At 37.6% G+C, this 21,402-nt stretch overlaps 1 protein-coding gene across 8 annotated transcripts in view; it reads left to right on the top strand.

Moving 5' to 3' along the window:
- The window catches only part of GNB1L (G protein subunit beta 1 like), a 64,118-nt gene that overhangs the window by 16,479 nt on the left and 26,237 nt on the right, over window positions 1–21,402 (top strand). For 5 of the 8 annotated variants that reach the window (XR_008442500.1, XR_008442499.1, XM_054006210.1 and 2 more), the window contains exons 2-4: window positions 13,132–13,193; window positions 19,942–20,079; window positions 20,363–20,488. Coding sequence is in view for 6 of the 8 variants with exons in the window: in XM_054006210.1 (XP_053862185.1) it covers window positions 19,964–20,079; window positions 20,363–20,488 (242 nt within the window). In the remaining 2 variants the exon portion in view is untranslated. Of the gene's footprint in view, window positions 1–13,131; window positions 13,208–19,941; window positions 20,080–20,362; window positions 20,489–21,402 lie in introns of all 8 variants that reach the window. The other 3 variants (XM_054006212.1, XM_054006211.1, XM_054006209.1) reach the window with 2 other exon arrangements.

Below are 21,402 nucleotides of genomic sequence, written 5' to 3'. Positions count from 1 at the left end.
TGTAGAGCAGACTCATTAATATCTAAGTGGTTTGGGTGCCACTAGAGGGGACAGAACAGCACACCCAGGAGGTGTGTGGGTTACAAAATATTTTAGTTTATTGTCAAATGTAAGAAATTTTTCAGAATGAGTTATAGTTCAGCCCATCCCTGCTGGGGTGAACAAGTTGGGGTGAGAGGATATAGGGAACCTCCTCACCCACCTACCTTTGTGCACCCACACAGGAGCCTGGTTCAGTGACAGCGTTTGAGTTTTACAGATTGCAAGCTGTGCTCTAAGCTAGTTCTCGCAGCAACGCTAGCTGCATCATATATGGAGGGAGATGACAGGGCCATGCTCCACTTTACTGACTAGCAGAACCACCCTGTTCTAGGAGGGCACACGCTGCACCCTATCCCTGGATGGTGCAATATCTGATTTCCCCCTTACTTGAGGTAGGTGATGGTGTGCTCCTGGTCATTGTGCATCCTTGCTACCTTCTATCCTGAACTGTGATTTAGCACCACAATTGAGCCACTAGAATTAAACTGTTTTATCATCTGTCTTTTTTCTATGACAGATCAGTTATTTAAATCATTTGCCAAAGGAAGGGTTGTATATAATTTCCTACATTTTGGATGGTATTCATGAATAAGAGTTAGGTTATTATGACTCATTTTTCCAATATAGAAATGCAAGGTTTTTAATATAATCGTCAAGGTGATTTACAACATTAATGAACTGAGCCCTGGCCTTCCAATAAGATGCATGCAGGCAGACACCTGTGTCCATGTGGAGCCCATTTATTAGATGAAATTTCATTTAAAGGTGAACTGAAATGCTTCATAACTATTAAATACGTTCTTCAGTCTTCAAGATCTTTGATATTTTCATGCCTCACTAGACCTCAGTTTCCCTGAGTGACTAGTCATAAGCGAGGGGACACAGTAACTCTGTGGCCAAGTTAGGAAAGGAACTCGTATCCTCCAGACTACTATTTTCCCCTCTAACCGCTAGACAACACTGCCTTTCCACAATTTAAAAAAAAACATTTCTGTGAGAGACAGGCACAGTCTAGTGGTCTAATCACAGGAGTGGGTGTTAGGATTAGAACTCAGGAGTTCCTATTCTAAAATAGCTACTTTTGAGCCCTTAACAAGACATGTAATCTCTCTTGGACTGTTTCTCCATCAATATAATGGAGGTAAAACCTACCTCTATTTTACTGTTCCCTATTTATATAACAAACCAACACACTTAATTGTGGTATCTTTTACGCCATAAATGCTGTGTAACCAGATGGCTCCAAAATGTAATTAAATATTTAAAATGTACCCTATATTTAAAAAAGGTAAGGAAAATCTCTATCAGACCCATGAAATGTGAGTTATTGTACTTAGGTACTTGAAGTGTATCTTCTTCTTAAATAGCATTCTTCTTCTGTGCCATGGTAATGCCAGCATTGGACAAGTTTGTCTCTAGCCCTACCAGGGGAGTAGTGGGAAGTAAGTGTGCCCTCCTATGTTCCATTCCACCATCTCCCCTCTTGACCCCATGCCATGGCTGCTTTTGAATGCTTTGGAGGGAAAGGAGGGACCATAAAACCTGCATGCTTAATATTTCCACCACCACCACCCTGAGAAGGGGGGAGGGGGCAGGAAATGGGCTCTCCTCTATGTGCTGGCCTGAGGTGCTGGCTAGAAATAAGGAGTAAGCTTCACCCAAACTTACTCTCCTCCCGAACAAGAAGGGAGCAGGGAAGGAATTGTGTGGCTCTCCAAGTCAGTTTCTTCCTGGTGTTCCTCCTTCAGTGGTGTAGCTATGTGCTGCCCTGACACAGGGCTGAGTCTCAAGGCGCAATCTAGCCTGTTGCGAATATTTTAGAGAAGTCCTAATTTCTGGTAACTACTTTAATGCAATGTAATGTTTCTTCTTTCTGATCTTGTTGATGATTTTTATGCTTTGTCTGCTTTGTTCCCTTCTTAGTTCTTCCAGCAACTGTGGAGGGTGCACCTTTAGCAGTCAGTGGGAAAGCTGCTGTGGAATAGAATGGACTGTGAATGGGTCCTTGAAGAAAAAAATCTGACTGAGAAGTGCTGAAACTTTAAAACCACTGACTTCATTGGGAGTTGTGGGTGCACAGCAGCTCTCAGAATCAGGCTCCTGATGGTGTAAGGCCTTTAACATTCCTGTTGATTGCCTGAAATTACAGCTCTGGTGGATGCCTGGGACTTTCTTTCAGAGCCAAGTGCTGAATATAAACTGAATCCAAAATGCCCAGTGCTGAATGGGTATATGAAGAATACCTACAATTTAGGTTCCAGAGGGTCAGCAACACTATTTATTAGAGACTGGTAAAAATAGTGAACAGATACATTCCATACCAAGCTCTCCAGGGATTTAAAAATACCCGAAGTCCAGCCAGTGAAATCCAGCCAAGTTTTATAAAAATTATAGTAGTGGCTTTTATTAAATATAATCTGTGCACTTAAAATGTATAAAGTATTCAGTTTACTTAAAGGAGTTATTTTGCCAAACCATAAATGTACCAATAACTAAAGCAAGGAATAACAGTTTAGGAAATCTAAATTTACAGTGCTGTGTAGAAAAAAGCTTTGACTTTCAGATTTTAAAAAAACTCTCTGCTTAAGCATGTGATTCATATTTAATCCTGGTTATACTGAATTCACATTTGAATATATGTTTATAGTGGGGTATATGCTTCACATGATGTATGACTTGTCCACATTATCACAATACTGACTAGGGTTTAGCTATTTTGAGCACTTGTTTAGAATACAATCCTCTATTCTGTTATCTTTTACATGTGGTTTTGAAATCTATCTCCTCTTATATCCACAAGAAATTCATGAACACACACATTTCATAGCATCCAATAAAACTTTAGAATAACATTCTGCAAACATAAACAAAGGTCACTCATGTAAAAAAAGGGCCTAGCCTCAACCATGAAGAATTTATTGCAATAGTGGATATAATACTCTTGGCACATAGTTCTTCCGTGAACCCAGTACTTGCAGTTTTTGCAAGAGCAAGAGACTGAAGATCTTGCAAGGTAAATTATAATACTGTTTTATACAAAATATATGATTTTGAAAACTTTTATGTTTTGAGGTCCTTTAAAAATAGGAACCAAGTGAACATTTCATGGTGCTGTGATGCAAACCTGCACAAACATTCTTCACGTGAATAGTCTGTCAAGTTCCTTTTGTATTGTCAGCATTTGGAGGATAGGGCCATTTTACCACTAAGGAAACTGCAAAAGGGCGTTGCCTTAGAATAGTGTCATATGCAAATAAATACACAGTTTTGCAACTTGTGCAGAGGTGGGTCGCCAGCAATTGAACAAAGCAGGGCCTCGTTTCTCCTTGTAAAAACTGTGTTGGAAATATGGGGCCTTATCCTGCAGTCTTTATTCAGGTTAAACTCCAGGTTTTTTTTCTATTTGTTTGTTTATTTTATTTAGGGACTTTTAACTAGTTTACAAATCCTTGCCATGTAAATATCAGAAACAAATCTATACCAGTTAGCTTTTGTTCAAAGAACCATTATACAAGAATATAGTCATTAGATCTTTCTTTTTACATGGTGTTCATATAACAGAGTCAGCATCATTACAACACCTATAATATGTAATTTCTAGTGATTTTATTAAATTGAGTGCAAAAATTCAGCGGGAGTTTAACCTGAATAAAGACTGCAGGATCACTCCCATAATCATTTCAGGGCTGGGGTGTTTCTGAGGCAGTCCATAGGAGAAAGGGAGGATGATAGATGGCCTTACTGCACGCTGGCTGTTTCCTGTTGCTGCAAGACCCATACATGCTATGAGAGCTGGGAATGTGAGTTAGGGCTGCCCTAGCCTGCGCTGGGGGCTGAACTGCCCCCATAGCCCCAGAGTCTGGGAGATATGGACACCTGCTCCTTAGTCCCCTGAGTTTGGATGAATTTTCTCTTTGATCCTTCCTGGCTGTGCCTATTTTCTTTTCCAGGCTACATTGTATGTGCCTGTTCGTATAATTATTACTTTTCATTTTTTGATCAAACATTTAGTTGCACATTTTTATGGAAACTAAGATGATGAGAGGTGCATATAAGAAATACCCATTCCATCCCCAGCTTTTCAGATGACACCAAGTGACCTTAAAGTAGGGCAGGATTTGTCCATATGTAAAATACTCCATTGAAAGGCAGCCAACTCTGGGGTGGAGAGTGGTAGCCAACTGGTATGCTGCACTGTAGTGTGGAGGACAGGGATTTTGGCCAGGGACACCAACGCAAACTCTTACAAAAAGTGCTGAGTGTTCTTTAGTGTTGATGTAGAACAGATAGACTCTTTAAAGGTCTGCACTGAAAGATAAACACGTGGTAGATGGAAGTGGGCTGTTTAATGTAGAAGGATGAAGGACAGTCATTCCGCTGGGATTTTAACTGGTAGTTCCAGGAAATCTAAGTGTTTTTAAAAATGTATTTAAACTACTATGCCATTTCTCCAGCATTTGAACAGTACAGTCACCACCTGCTTGCCCAAGTACTCACCTTCAGTATTTACCCTTTTCTCACTTGCTTAGCCCTACTACAGATATCTTAAAATTCTTAGAGCTCAGGAGAGTCTTATGCTGGGTAGACTAACTGGAATAATATTTATTCAATAGAGAAACACCTTTTTCCTTTAAAAAGAACATCTGATTTTGATTTTTATTAAAAAAAATGTTAATGATAGAAGTGACATTGTAAGGAGGAAAACTCCACCTTATGCTGGAGCTATTAGTACGACCATTAGAGCTTTATAAAGGGAAATGTAATAAGAGTATTGTGTACTAAGCGCGTTAATATTGATTTTAATGGATGCCTTATTAATATGGTATTTGAAATATTTATACGCATTTCAAAGTTGGATCCATTGGTCTTTCAGTACCTATCTATTGCTAATTATGGTTATAATGACATTTGATAGGAAAAATATGAGACTGGGGATGTTAGCTTTAGTAGCTTTTTGTTGTTGCTGGCATGAGGTTGAGTTACTTATGACGGGGAAACTGATCCAGGTGCGGATGTGCTGCATGATGCCCTGTGCACCATGTAAGTCCTGTAGTATAGAGGGATGTATATGGAAAATTGGAATGGAGTATTTCCACAGAGTACCTGCACACTCCCTGTGTGCTGCAGAGATGTCTTCATGAAAATTCCAAATAGACCAGTTTAGAGGGAACTGCAACAGGTGGATTGGAGAAGAGGCCATGGGTTTAATACTTCCATGGCTTCCGTGGCCCCAAACCCTCACATAGGAGTTGCAGCCCCTATACCACTCCATGGGCTTCAATAGCGCCATAGAGGGGCTATAAAGTCCTTGCAGACGTGTGTGTGTGATTCCCACCCATTTCCATTCTCACTTAGTGCCCTGCCACAAATCCTAATCATTCAAGCTGTTTGCTAGTTAGGTAGAATTTCACCCTAAATAAACTGAATGGCTATTTCCTGTAAAATAATTAACTTCTGATCATTATAAAACTTTTTGTTGGTTTTAAAAGTGACCTGCAGAGGGGATGCTAGATGAGGAAATGAGCTTGTGCCTTCGTAAAATGTTTCTAAGGTAAAATATGAGCAGACAAAACATTAGGGACATCATGTCTTGTTTACCCTGTTTTTGTTGGAGGACTCGCTTTGTTTACACTGAAGTTTTTGTATGTAGCTGCACTGCTGTATCTGTATCCGGACAAACCCTTAGTGTCGCATTGGTGCAAGTCATAGCATGCACCAGTGCCTTTATAGCAATGCACCATGTCTAAGCTAGGGGTTTGCACTGGTGTCTGAAAATCCCAGTGTAAACAAGACCTCACTAGTGGTCTCAGCTGTGTATCGTGACTACACTCTTTGCCTTTAAGGGAAAGGGTGCTGAATCCTTAACACAGACACCTTTTTCTTTCAAGAGTTTTGCTTAAATATATGTTAACAAAAACAAAGACTTTTCTCAATTAATTAAGTTTAACTTCCTTGGTATCTGTGATGTTGCAACCATATATGTTTTCCAGACATATAAAGCCTTCCAGAGGAGAATTTCAAATATAGGGGAAATATATATATATATATATATAAAAATAAAGAAGAACCCATCAAACCTTCTTTATACAGGCACAAGCCCATGTTGGGGATAGAAGGGGCTGCTTTGTTTTATTTGTGCAAGTCCTCCTTACGAGAAAAAAAATACCTCTGGTTGTTCCAAATTATAGCAATACCTCATTATTATTCCTTAAAAATGTTAAATTGTTATATTTACAACCAGGATGCCATTAGCTTCCCTATTAGTATTTAGTTCAAAGGAAGACTTTTATAAGCACAAAAAAAGTTCTGTTGTATAAAACTGAATGTGTGTTTGATATCACGGTAGTTTAGGGAACAATGCAAAGGTCAATTATGTTGCTTGCTCTCCTGTCACATGATGTGGATGTGTATATGAATGCATCCCTGGAATTCCACTGTGGGATCTGCATCTTTGAAGCTGATGCTAAAATTACTGCCTAGGCTCTTGCAAAGGCGGATACTGATAGAAGATTCAATGAAATCGAAGGTCGCTGGTCTGGTAGGTGTTGAAAGATACCTGGCTATGATACTATTTCTGATTTAATAATGCGAATGGGAGGCTAGTCCTTTGTAATAATTAGGACTAATTACTGAAGAGGTGTTGACAGATGGGCTAAGAGGAAACAAACTGCCTTTATCCAGTGGTTTAGAGTCAGATTACTGGTCTTGTGTTATCTGTTTCTCAGAAAGCAGAAGCTTCAATCATTCACTAAGTCTTCAAAGGGGAAAGGGATCCTAACAATATACGGGATTTGGGATGAAGCTATGAAATAAATCTTTGACTCAAAATGGCTAAATTCATCCCTTTTCCGTCAATTATTCGAGTTTTAAAATTTGAGTTACAGATGAAGAATCTGATTATACTTCCAAGTGAGTTGAACCAATATTGGTGACTTTTTTTTTTGCTGTTGTTCATTGATTAGTCAATACCTAATTCCTTCCTCTCCTGAATGCTCTGTTTCCTTCTTAAAGAATGATATCTATGGTTGATATCCACTTGGAATGGGGAGGAAAAGGCAATTGCTTAGGACTTTCTCTTCTTCTTAGTACATGAAACATGAGAGTTTATAGCACATAGACACAATATCTCTGTATGAAAAGTAAAACAAAACATGTTTACAATGGCACCAAATTTCGGTTATCTAGCTCTTTATACACACAGATGAGACGACGGAAATTTTAGCAAAAATTGGCAGACTTTGGTATAGTTTTGTTAGGCAATTATTTTTTTTACCATCGAATATTTTAAAAAAACATTCTTCTCTCCCTTATTCTTTCTGATGTGACTTCCATCCCCTCGACCTGGAGTCTCTTGCCTAAGCAGCTGACATTGTCTGTCAGATCTTTGTCTGGTAGGAAGGGGTTTAGTAAAGACATTAAAGAGTTAACAATCTTTCACTGGAATGAACATTTGGAGTGGCTTACTTCAGACAAATGATTTAAAACTCTAGCTATCCTCCATGTTCTCAAATGACTCCCTTTTATATGCACTTCTTCCCACCCTCCACCCAATCTTGACCTTGATTTTCTGTGAAGCAGTGGAAAATATGGTGGACTTGGATAGTTTTATAAAGAGAGGTAGCTTTCAATTATTTATTTGCTTTTTAACAATGGACGCACTTTAATTAGTGTTTAAATATTTATAATCAGTTTTATTGTGCTGTAAAATCTGTTATACTTTGATCTAGATTTTCTGGTTTGAGATAATGATGCTCGTAAAGGTTTTCTTAATGAATTTGGTCAGAATTTGACATAATCTGATTATCTGATGAAAGACTGACACTTCAGTTCCTGACAGCATAAAAGAGCAGTACAAAAGGGGGCTGTTCAGAGCCCATTCAGAGGCTGGAAGTTCAAGTTCAGGTACTGCAGGCTGGTTCAAGATTCAGAATTAAGATGGTGAAACAGTTTTAGATTTCACTGTTGGGTTTTGTTTTTTGTTTTGGTTTTTTTGATCGATTGTGGTTCATACTGGACAAAGGGACTGAAGCTTTAAATAAGTAAACATGTTAACTGTCTTCAGGAACTTTTGGTTTAGCAAGTAGAGAGAAATAAACAGCTAATGTAAGATATGACCCCTTAAAAATATTTCAGAGTAGCAGCCGTGTTAGTCTGTATCCGCAAAAAGAAGAACAGGAGTACTTGTGGCACCTTAGAGACTAACAAATTTATAAGAGCTAACTGATCAGAATGTTCCGGGCATCTGTAAGGTTCAATAGTAGAAATTCTAGTATGAAGGTCATTGAAGAATTATTGAACTGGTGTTGCAGTTGTTCACTCACTTTTTATTAATATCCTTCACATTTTGACTATTGCCTGTTTGATATTGTTATCTCAGGAATGTTGAAAATAAATATTGCAGCGTTGTTGTAGCTATGTTGCTACCAGAATATGAGAGAGATCAGATAGGTGAGGTAATATCTTTTAATGGATCAACTTTTTGTTGGTGGAAGAGACAAGCTTTTGAGCTGCACAGAGCTCTTCTTCAGATATTACCAAAGATATTAAATATCTAAAGATATTACCTCACCCTACTTGTCTCTCTCAAAATAAGTATATTTAACAACTGCATCCTACGTGGTCATGGAAAATGGATCTAGAATTATGTGATCAAATTCACATGGAAGAACAATTGTGGTTTTGTATCTAAAATCTAAGATTAGGCTAATCAGTTAAAATAAACATTTGTTGTATTTGATGATCAGGTAATATTTACCCTGTAAATGTCATTCCTGTTTGCACCTGAATTACGGTGCATTCTTGTCACATTTCTTGGACTACTTTGACATCTGATAACTTGACTTATCCAAATAACATCTACATATATTGTATCTGATGGGAATCGCAGTGGACAAAAAGGAGGCGCTGATACCAATGAATGTTGAATTTTAGTGAGACACACAGCAGAAAAATGCATTTTAATCTGCTTCTCTGAATCCTAAATTTGAAATGGTTGATATACATGACATTGGGCCTTTTTAAAAAAAAAATAAAAAATTGATTCTTGAAATAGTAAAGATTATGGACCATATTCTACAGTCCTTATTCAGGCAAAACTCCCACTGACACCAGTGGGACTTCTGCCTAATAAAGTTTGCAAGTTTTGACCTAATGAATTAATATAGAGTAAAAGAACATCACACACCCTTATTATACAATTTAAAGACTTCTCTTTTCTTAGCAAACTTTTAGTGAGTTCACTTTCATTGTGCTTACAGAGGGTTTTGAGCACAGATCTGGGAGACCATAAATCCTATGCTGATCCTGGTGCTTTCAGTGGCTCTCTGTTACCATGGGCAAATCACTTAGCCTCTCTGCCTCAGTTTCTCTGTCTGTAAAATGATGTATAATAATACTTGCCTCGTAGCAGTAGGGTGGCTTAGTTAACAAACATAAAAATTCTAAAGAAGGAATGAATTTAATCTCTATGGGTGCAGTAATATCCATAATTAATTAATATTTTGATTTAAGGGCCTAATTCTGCAAACCTCACTAACTTCAAAGGGATTGCTCAAGTGAGTAAGGATTTGCAGGACTGGGTCAAAAATATGGACTATGAAAACAAGCAGGAACTACAATAGCTGATTTACTATTTGCTTACTTTGACTATTTGTGACTTAGGGGGATTTTTTTAAACAGTTGTTGTCTGAAACATATCTATAAAATAAATCTTAAAAACAGAAACCATGTGAAAAAAGTAAATACAATATTCTGTTGTAAATGTATCCTGAAATGTGGCAATGCTTATAGGATTTCTTGCTCAATTTAACCATAAAAATACTTTCCTTCCTCTCTGCCTTTTCCAATGATTTTGTATTTTGTCAGTGCTGTTTTAGAAAATGGGGAACAAGGATAAAAGAAAATATTTTGGGAGCCTTTTCGGAGAGCTCAACCAGGAGATAGTTTGGGTACAGTTTCTTACAGTGCACAATGAAATAACTTGTTCCCTCTAGAACAGTGGTTCCCAAACTGGGGTTTGTGAACCCCTGGGGGTTCACGAAATGTTACAGGGGGTTCTCGGGGGAAAAAATTCCCTAATGGCAGACAGAGCTGTCCCTAGGGACCCTGGGCAGCACGGGGCCAGAAGCCCAGAGCCCTTGGACTTCCAAGAGCTAAGCATATCAAAGCAAACATATCTATCACACTGAGGAGATTTAAACTTCAAGACTCCTTATAAGAAATGGAAAGGGAGGTGGATATTTTTTGCTGTTTTTAAAATTAAATAGGCAGCTAGTATTGTTTTTTAAATTATTATGAAGAATAAGTTGTTTGCCTGGACTGCTCAAGACCTGAATGTTTGTGTAGGAGGAACTCTTTGAATTGGCTTCTTAAATACCTTCATGCTGTTTCACATCTGATACTCCTTGATGAAACATAGGAGCCTTGTCTTATAACAGGCTTATTCAAAGTGATACAAGCTACGAAAGTGAGATCTTGGAAGAATGTTGCTGTTTTCATAATATAATAAAAATACTGTAATGATAAATAATAATAATTAATAGTAAATAGTGTGTAATAAGCATGTCATAAAAACAAATTTTATATTTCCAAGATCACTGCTTTTATAATTTATACTCAGGTAAAGGAGAAAATCCCTGGAAATATTTATTTTTAGGAGGGGGTTCGTGAGACGTGACATTTTAGTGAAAGGGGTTCACAGGTTGTTAAAGTTTGGGAACCACTGCTCTAGAATTAGGATCATTTTGGATAAGTGGTATCTGTGGTCAATGTTGTATATTTTGTAGCAGAAAAAATAGCATAAAATCCAATAACTGATTCAAAAGATTTAAAAGAATATGAAGTATCATGTTGCTTCCATATATGTTTAAAATGAATCCCTTCTCAGTTCCTCTTCCTGAAAAAAATACACACAGAGATGGGGTGCCAACTTTGGGGTGACAGCCAGTGCTAGGATTTCAGGAAAGGGTATGCTGAAGGAAGTTTAAAGCCTCCTAACAGTAAAGGGTGAGCAGTGGCTTGTGGGGTTTTTTAATGGATAGTTTTTACCTCTAAAGTGGTAAAGACGAGAACAAAAATGCCACTGTTAAATATTTCCAATAGAAGTATGTTTGTGTTGTAACATTGTTTAGTACAAACAGATACCACTCCTCCAGAAATAATTATTTATAAAGTGAGGTGTGAGAGGGTTTTTTATTCTGGTTGAAACTTGTCACTCAATTTTTTAAATGGAGGCTAAAGTTACACAGTAAAAGTTTAATTCGGGTAAAACTGACAGAGACATTAAAATAAATGTAGTATTTTGTACGAACTTTGTAAATTAATATGAAAGATTTTATTTGACCCGTCCTCCCCTATTGTCAGATATCATGGGATAATCTCCTGTGCTGGAACTGGCAATCAATAGAATTAACCCAATTTACTCTAGCTGAGGGCCCGGGCCCTGTATGTCAATAGTCAATTGACTAGCTATTTTGTGTTATATATGTTAGACCTGTAACGTCATTTCTTAAGAGTTGTATTTTTATTATATAGTATCATATTACGTATGCATTGATATTGAATTAAAACAAGTTATATGTTATATTTCACATTTAGAGGGAGAAAATCTATAGAACACAAAAAGTTATCCGGTGCGTATTGTGTTTCATGTTCATGTGCCCTGTGGGAGGAAAAGAAAAGTAATAGAACAGACAAATAAATAAGCATGGTGTTGAAACTGGCATTACAGAGTCTGCTGTTGCACAATGGAACCGCAATCAATTTACTGTCTTTATTGGTCGAGTGCCAGAAAAATAGTATAATATTATACAGGGCTAGATTAATTAAATAGTAATTATAAGGGAATAAATCAAGTAATCATAAAAGTTTGTCATGGGAAAAATATGTGTCTAGAATTAATTAGTTTTCTAATAAAGTATATATTTTAATTGCTCAGAATTACGGAATCCTTAATTGCAGACATGTAAGTTTGGCCGGATTAATTTCAGTTGCTGTAAGAACTTGATATATTTCTTCTCTGTCAGTTGTTTTTTTTAATAGTTTGCTACTAAACAAGAGTATTTCAGGAAATGTCTGCTAAAATGTCTGGAAGGTGTTTAATTAAATCTTTGCAGTCTGAGGACAGTATTAACTAGTTATTGCTGTTGGAAGCAAGAGATTCATGCCCGATGCTGACGTTGGGAGCACCCCTAATTTAGGAGGCTGGGTAGACAGATCTCTGTTGCTGACAGATTGCTATGCATGGCTGAACTGAAAGGCTACTCAAAACAGCCTTTTGATGGCCCTTGGCTTATCAATTTTCTGCTAGATTGCAATGATTTATCAAGTGTGCAAACTTGAATTCAACTTTAAGCCTGAATGTTGTGTTATACAGAGACAATTGTGTGAAGCCTTTTTTTCATTTATTTTGTGCATTTTCACATTCTTTAATTTTTCAAGGAGATTTGGCATTAGATGTCCTATATCTTTTTGCATTAGCCATATGGGGAGTCTGTTTTGGAGTTGAACTACTGTGTACTTTGTGTCAGATTTCTTTCTCCTAAAACAAGGCTTTCCGTAGTTTTATCATTGCACTTTACTGGGCAATTAATGGCTTCATAAAGCAAAACAGATGGGGTTCTTTTTCCTTAATCTGGGCAATGAACCTGTTTATGAAACACTAAAATTTCATCAATTTCAGCTGTGTTTTCCTGCTGTATTTTAGCCTGACATATTAAAAACAAGTGCAATGGGATAAGTGTAGCCATGATATTTGGCTTTCTCAAAAATGTTTATTTCAGTGAGATTTTCAATGCCGAAAATGTTTAACTGTGTTAAGAAAGGTCAACCAGCTGATAGCTAAAGGCGAGTATGTCAAAATGAAAGACTGAAAAAAAATTATCATTCTGACACGCCAGGAGTATTAGAATGATTAATGTTTATGTTAATTTATGGCTTTTACATATTGATTAATAGCTTTTTGTTTCAGTGACTAAAATGTATAGGGGCAATGAGATCCATATGCTAACTCAGTGTTCTTAGTTTTGTTCCCATGCTGAATCTATGTTTTCAGATAGAAAATAATTATAGTGATTTTTTTTTTAATTTCAGATGGAAGTATTTGGAAGTGATCCTCAAGATACCAGCTCAAATCCCAAATATTTCTGAACATCGTATGTTGACATTTGTATGCATTTTCCTTACAAACTTAATTATTTAAAGACATAAGTGTATTGTGTTTTGTTCTCAGTCAGTTAGATGATGACTAGTTAGAGGAGAAAAGGTGTTGAAACTGTGTAACTAGTCATTCTCTGACTGGAAATTATTGAAAAAAATCACATTGTATTGCTATTAGTAGCCATTTTTTTCCCTGCTTTGATTGGATTTCTTGGCATATATTTGCACCAGTGGCTGATAAACAAATCAGTTTGCTCCCTAACCATTTATTGGTTTATACAGTGAAATGTGGAAACCTCCATTGTTCCCTACATGGGGTCAGGAAAGAAGTTAACTTTGGGGCAGATCCTGAAGGAGGTTTCACTCCTAACCTCCTGTTTACTTCAGTGGCAGAGGGAGCTACTTTGCATCTCTCAGGATTAGCTTTATTGTTTTTAAGTATTCTTCTGAGTAGTCAGTCCTTACTGGTCATTAACAACTATTTTGTGGCCAGGGAGAATGAAAGCTCTGGCAGCACTGACTTCCCAACCTGTAAAAATCCAGGCCTTTAGTCAGTTGTAATGTAGGATGTGTGGCAACAGGTTAATGGTATCTGCTAATACAGTATTGTATAGCTTGGTCATATAAATCAGCAAGTTCTGTTTGATGCTGTTATGTCTCCAAATTTAAATTTTCAAAAGCAACAATGTTATGTCAGTATGGAAATCTCTTGGTTATGTTATTTTTTGTTCATATTTCAGTTCACACTAGTGCATGCTTCCAGTCCATTGCCAGGGTTTTATTTTTGCTTTGTTTGTAACACAAATCTTTTAAGGAACAACGTCGTTGCTTAACTCCTACTTTGACACTAATGTCTGAGGATGAACGTAGATAAAGAATAAATATACAAAGTAATTAGCTAATAATGCTAATGTAAAGCACTGGATATACACATTGCTAAAAGGAATGACTCTTTTCATTTGTATGTTTTATGTGTCAAATCATTCTATTTGAAACCCATTATATTTACTTAATTAGCTTTTTAAACATAAACACTAAAGCACGAGATATAGAATTAGTATTATTATAGTATTAGTAGTATAGCAAGAAAGATATCAAACAGACCTATAAAGGAAAAAGCTTAATTGTCACATTCATGTTTTCTTGGCATATTTTTCAAAAGTTAACATAGTGTTCACATGTCTAAAAGCAAGTCACGTGTCACATGCAGGCAAGCTTCACTCCTCCCCCCAGTTCTACCAGTGTGCCTCAGTTCTGACCTCAGCATACTGTGCAGTTTCTCTCCTGTGTTTTACTTGAGGAAAGATTGACAATTATATCAAATTATGTGGTGAAGTTGTGATGTGTACAGATGAGGTCCAGGACGAGAATGTAAGCTCCTGTTCCTTGTAGGCTAATTGAATTCCAAGTTGCTTCATTTGGTTGGGGAAGCGGGGGGGAGAAAGTCTTGCTACATTTTTAGCTTATGATGGAGTACAAACTAAACATCCTGTTGCTCAGATACTTCTCCCATTTAAATGTTCTTCCCTACTTCTGTGTTTTTTATGTAAAGCTTATAGGATTTGCAGAGTCAAACTCAAAGGCAGTGGGCTGAAAATTTACCACAAAAGGCTGGCGGGCATATGTGTGTTACAAATACTTAACCTGCTTTTAGAGTACATTTTCTTAGTATGCAGTAAACTTCAAATACCCATCTTTGAGTTCAAATACTCTGAAATAAGCAGTTCAGTTGCTTTCTGCAGATGTATCTGGAAGCTGCCAGACCATCCGTATTTTAGTTACGTTTGGATAAAATGGGTACTTGTAATCCTGGACTTTGATCCTTTGCCTGCTAGAAATGCCACATGTCCATACAGCATTTGCCCCAACTACTGTTGTCTGAGGTATGTGCAAGTTCCACTGTGTTTTGGCATTTCAAGTAGAGTAGATTTAAAGGAAGGCCAATCCAGGTGACTGTTGGGTCTCTGTTGATCCAGCCTGGCTGCTCAAATGGATCATACAGCCAACCAGTAAGGTGGTAGCCAGCTGAGTTGGGGGAGGCCCACAATCTTTAAATGCAGCCATGCAGTATGGGTACTGCTGGGGGCAGAAGGGGAGACTGCCCCACCATGAGAGCTCAACTGTCTGTTATGATTTATAGGCAGAAAGCCTGGACAAGATTGGCCTTATGGGCCCTTTAGAAAGCTCATACTGTAAGGGCTACCTACCATATTTTAAAATTGAAAATGGAGTTCGAGGTAATATAAATTGATTATGTGCCTTATACTATTAACTTAATAAAATTGCCCTTTCCACCAGTTTTCTTTGCAATTACATACTGTGTATTCTTATTGACTGCAGATGCTATATAGTCATATCTAGTTAGTTAGCTACAAGATGTGGGAAACATGTCTTAAAAATCATCATGAAAGGAGCAAAGTTACCCTTTGACCCAAGTGGAAAAGACAGAAGTGCAATCTGGAGAGGAGCTTTCATACATGAGAACAGGGAAGAAAAAAGGTTATTCATATTGTTACTGACTAATTCTTTAATCTTACTCTTCTTTGGGAGGCTGGCACCTGGTAGGCTTGGAATTTCCAGAAATAAAAGGGATTTCATATATTTGATGATGAGCACACCTGGATGTGTCAAATAATTTGCAGTCATAATTATATCTGCACACCTGCTAGTTAGAGTCCCGAGTCAGTTTGCCAGACGTGCCGAGAGAGATTTATCTCTGGCATACCTGAAAAATCTCTCTTTAGCACCAACGTTTTGCTACTTTGTAAACGACTATAGAATAGGAAGCCTTTTTTAGTCTTTGCTCAAGCTGTCTGTATCTCAGATTTAATTGTGGGGTTGTGGGGGAAGGGGGTGCTTGGGTGATAGTTTACTAGCAATTTGTTTTTGCTTCGATGTGTGATGGAAATACAAATGACAGGAGTGGGAACAGGAAAGTTGTTGAATTCAGCTGAAATTTTTCCTGTGGGAATTTGTTAATGTTTTGAATTCTCTGTGAGATTTTTCCAAGGTAATCTTTCTGACATTTACATTTTTAAATGACTATTATTAATTGAAAGATCTACTTTTTTCTTTTCTTTTCTTTTCTTTTCTTTTCTTTTTTTTTTTTTGTATCAAATGCTGTAGTAGTGCATTTTTCACTGCATAGAAACTCAAATAACTTTAAGGAAAGTTCCCTTAATTACATGCTAACAAAGTGGAGTTTTATAGGTGGTGTTATTGGTAATTTGTTCTCTAAAATTATGTAACTTACATTTTTGAATAAGATTAAACAATTCCTAATTTTAGTAGAAACATGTTTTGCATGGCAAAGCCCTTTACAATGTGTGATGTACACAGTCATTTGCTAACTGGAATATCGATCTGGACACCTGGATTTTCCAATCAGCATGCAATTGGTGGTGGATCAAGAGTAATCAACATAATATATCTGGGGTTTGTATTGTGCCCTGTCAAAATAATTTCTGGAGCAAAGTTTGGTCCCTGGAGGAGGAGAGTGTTACCGGCACAGGAAAAGCTAGAAAAAAGAAAAAAAACAAGAATAGGATTGCTGTCTATTTAAAATAACAAGACCAAAGTACAGCAAGGAGAGGTGTTGCATCTCTCAAGGCTGGTGTCCTTTTACAAGCAAATAATGTCATAAGCAAAACTTAATTCATGTCCTCCAATGTCCTGTCTTGGAAGCCAGTGCTCACAACATCTGGGTCAAGCACATAGTCTAGGACAGAGAACTTTTTTGAAAGCATTTATTATAAATTCCTTCCGTGGGTCTCACTTTGCTGCTTAGAGCCCTGGGGCCTGATTGTGGTCTCACATCAATGTTAGTCACTTTTGAAAATGGGACTTAGGCTCCTAAATCATTTAGGGACTTTTGAAAATTGTGAAGATAGGCACTTAGGTGCTTTTGAAAAATCTCACTAGGCGGCTATCTGCATCTTCAGGCACCTAAATACCTTTGAAAATCTCCTTAAGTGACTTGCCAAAGTTCACAGAGGGAATTAGCAACAGAGGTGGGATTAGAATTTAGGAGTTCCTGTTCCCGGACTGTTGCTCAAACTGCTATGTCACAACTAGTGCAGAGAGCAGTAGAAAACTTAAAATTGTTATGCTGTCACTTCTCATCAAGCACCACTGTCTTTCTTGCTGTGCAGTCTCTGATGGTTTAGCAGTAGCAATTAATAATAGAAAATACCTCATTCCGTAGCAAAACACAACATGGGGCTATTGCTAAAAGCCATATACTATTAAATCCAGGTTTCCAGATTGATATATATATATATAATAGCAAAATCCCATTTCCAAAGATTGACAATTTACTTTGAACCCGTAAGTGAATAAAGTATGTTTACTATTATTTTTTTCTATATTCAAGTTTGAGGATTTTTTTACAGTATTGTCCTTGTAAAGACATGCATTAGGAGCGTCTGTTTCATGCCAGCTAAAACCCTCCTCACATCCAGGCACACACAGTCTGTCAGCAAAACTTTTGTGTTGGTAATTAGAAAAATGCTATTAAATCCTGCCTCGTAATCCCTGATAGCCTCTGGGCTGAGTCATTTCCATTTTGTCTCCCTCCCTCTCTTGGAACTATACTTTGGAATCATTCCTTCATAAAAAGGGACACCTCCCTATAACATGCTCTGTGTTAGCTACATTAAATGTTCAGAGGATTCCAAAGACAAATTGTCACTTTGAGGGTGATTAGAATGGTTTTGGATACAGTTATGGAGCTCCGATCAAGTGACCTTCAATGACAAAGTGCTTATTGTAACGGACAGCCTCATAATAAGGATGAAGTACGTTACAGATAGGCACTGAAGGGTTGAATCTCACCATGGGGAACAACCTTGTACAAGCGTGTAATCATCTGAAAATTTATTCCAGGCTTGTCATGAGTCTGGATCATCAGACAGCATCATAAAACAGATGAATCAGTGCATTAAAACATGGAAGTTATACGCTGAGCTCATTATTTTTGTAGCTTACTGCACAGTACTGTTGAGGAAGAGAGAGAGATTAGATTGTAAATGCCTGTTTCATGACTAGACCTAAAATATTTGTTTAATTAGGAATTACAGATACCGTGGCGATCACTGTTATATAAATAACAAAGATAAAATTAAATCTCTCTCATCTCAATTGAGGTGCAGTACTCAATGGATCCATTTAATAAAGGAAGAGTCAAAGTCTGACAGGGATGCATCATGAGTGTCTACTTAAAAACTGAAATGTTTTACTTGTCCATGTAATGCTTAGTTTTACTTCTGTGTTAGGATTCTCTGTGACTCCTCTTCTGTGACCCAGCTGGGAGAAAGAAGCCAGTTGACCTTCACTTATTTAACTTAGAAAATGATTCTTTGGGCTGGTGGAACCCATGAGTAAACTGCTTTTTGAAAGAGTTGTGATGATTGACATCCATCATGACAGCCCCTCCCCCCTTACTTTTCAATCTACTCATTTCTTAATTTGAACACAGGCAATAAAGTAAGAGATAGAAATGTCAGATATAAGGGGCATGGCCACTCATTTCACCCAGAAAGGACGATTGGTAAAAACCTGCTTATAATGCTCACTACTGTGTCATTTTCCAAATAAATTTAAAGTGAATTTAGAGCTCATAGAGGCTGCTAAATTAATAGCTATGCCTCAGCATTGTTCTGGAGGATCCTCTCTAGCAAGTTGAAGTATTATTCAGTCTTCATTGGCATCCAGTCTTTATCGTCTTTGCAAAAATTGTCTACATAGGTGTTCATTTTGATGGGCATTTTTGTGCTGTGAACATGTTTTCCTAAGGCCTGGATCCATCCAAGCACTTAAGAATGTGCCTAACGGGGTCATATGAGTAGCTCTTTTGAATTCAACAGGATTACTCAAGTACTTAAAGTTTTATGCACATGCTTAAGAGCGCTGTTGAATCTCAGCCTGTGATCAACCACTTGGTTTACATAGTCCCCCAGCCCAATCATCAAATGATAATTTTTGATTACTACTGATGCTGGGCCATATTTGAACCAGAGCCTACAGGCGAAAAGATCTATATCCATTTCCTGATCCTGGGAAGAACGCAACCCCCTCTGAATGCAATATTTAACATAGTGTGGTCATAACGTTAAAAAAATGCTGCTTTGGTTTTTATTTATATAACCAGACCTGGAACCAAATGTTGGAGCACTTGGGAGTAATGAAACTCTGGTGTAAAAATGATTATCGCTTTAATCTTACCTGAAATCTTTTTCATTGGATATATATTCCATTGCCAGAGAGCATAGTGAAAGGATTATTTTGGAAGGAAGGGGAAAGAATTTGCCAAGGGCCTAACTGGAATGATAAATGTGCTTGCTCCACTAAATTTGTGTGTCCAATTCCTTGCATTTTGTAGCTGTCACTTGTCAGTCCAGTTTGCAGCATGGAGAATAGCTGAACACATTTGTATATTCAAATATATGATGGGTGCATGTTCATGTAGCAGACTCAGCACTTCTCATAGTTTAGCATGGATGGATAGCAATGAGAAGCAGATTTGATAGATGTTTGATTCCCTAGTGTAAGAGGGAACATTTTAGTTTGGATTAGATGGCGAATAACCTCAACATAATGCTAGCTCTAAGGGGAAAGTATAGACTCTTAAGCGAAGCAAATGTTTGATGCAGAGCACAGTTGCAGTTCTGTTATTCATAATATGTGCTTCTTAACACTGTGATTCAGAAAATCTTGTGCTTTTCTTTGATTTCTCTCCTTGAAAAGGTGTCTCTAGATTATTGCTGGTATGGCTCTTCCACCTCCAGACCCACAGTTTGTTCTACGGGGTACTAGTGCTGAAGTCCATACTCTACATTTTTATTGTGGAGGCCAAGAACCCGATTACCCCATTCTCTTCTCTGGGTGAGTAGAAGCCTTTCAGTAAATTTGCCACCAGAAACTGTTACAGAGATGAGCATCCTTCAAACCCTTTTTTTTTTTTTTTTTTTTTTAAGAGTACATATACTTTAAGTAAATTATAGCTGGGAAAAACAACAAAATGTATTCCCAGTAAGTGGTTGGTGCATTGAATGAAGCCTATGTACATACATAATACTTCAGAGTCCGAGAAGGCGGAAGAATAGCAACATTTCTTATCAAATTTTACATGATTGTCACAGAAAATGCCATCCGTTCCCTCTATCAGGTCTTCCAATGGGCTGATCCATGTCTGGAACCTGAAGACACGCAGGGTCGATACAATTCTAGATGGCCATGGAGGAAAATCTGTGTACTGGGTGGAAGCAATCTATGGCAGAGACAGGCTCCTCAGGTGAGTGGAGTAGTCAAAAGGGACAAGAAGTTATGGTGCTTGTATTAATCTTGTTGCTGTAACATACTTGATAAGAAGGCATCACTTATTTCTGAAGTCATTGTAAGTCTTGTCTCTGAACATACAAAACAATGTGAGAGACAATTTACAATAAAGGACCAAACTTAAAAGCCACAAAATAAAAATTGAGAATGCCTAAAATAATGTTTTCAGTTGCTTCAGAGTAAATACTACTTCCTGTGACTACAGCATCACAATTCCGTATTTCTGGTATCCTTTAGTACATTAATGGAAGTGAGGTAACCTGAAGTCTTTGTGTGAAGAAGGTAAATTTGGATGTAAACTGACAAATGTTCCACAATAGTTTTCAAAAAAGAAAAATACAGAATAAGGCCATGTCTACACGAGCGAGCTGTGCCGCTGTAAGAGTGCTCATGTAGCCACTCTATGCTTATGGGAGAGAGCTCTCCTGTTGACATAATTAAATCACCTCCAACAAGCAGCGGTAGCTATGTCAGCGGGAGAGCATCTCCTGCCGACATAGCTCTGTCCACCCCAGCGCTTCTGTCAGTGAAACTTATGTCACTCAGAGGAGTGTTTTTTTCACACCCGTCAGTGTAGTGTAGAGATAGCCAAGTTACAAGCTAGGAAACTATAAAGACAAAGGCGATAAGTGAGTTCAAGAGATAGGAAAAGTAAAGGATTGAAGGATGTGCGGGAAGAGCAGGAATGGCGGATTAATATCCACCAAAATTGAACAAGAATGCTGGGTTACATATTCACACTCCGTTGCAAAATATGTTCCGTTCTCCTGCAAGGAGGGATTTTTGAGAGGTTACTGTGTTCCTTGGAATACACAGGTGATCCACCTTCTTTGCAGCAGATGCCAGAGCGTCTGTGTGATTTTGAGGAGT

The sequence above is a fragment of the Malaclemys terrapin genome, chromosome 16 (genome assembly GCF_027887155.1).
Source record: "Malaclemys terrapin pileata isolate rMalTer1 chromosome 16, rMalTer1.hap1, whole genome shotgun sequence".
Classification (NCBI taxonomy): Eukaryota; Metazoa; Chordata; order Testudines; family Emydidae; genus Malaclemys; species Malaclemys terrapin.
This window is presented reverse-complemented; position numbering and strand designations above follow the sequence as displayed.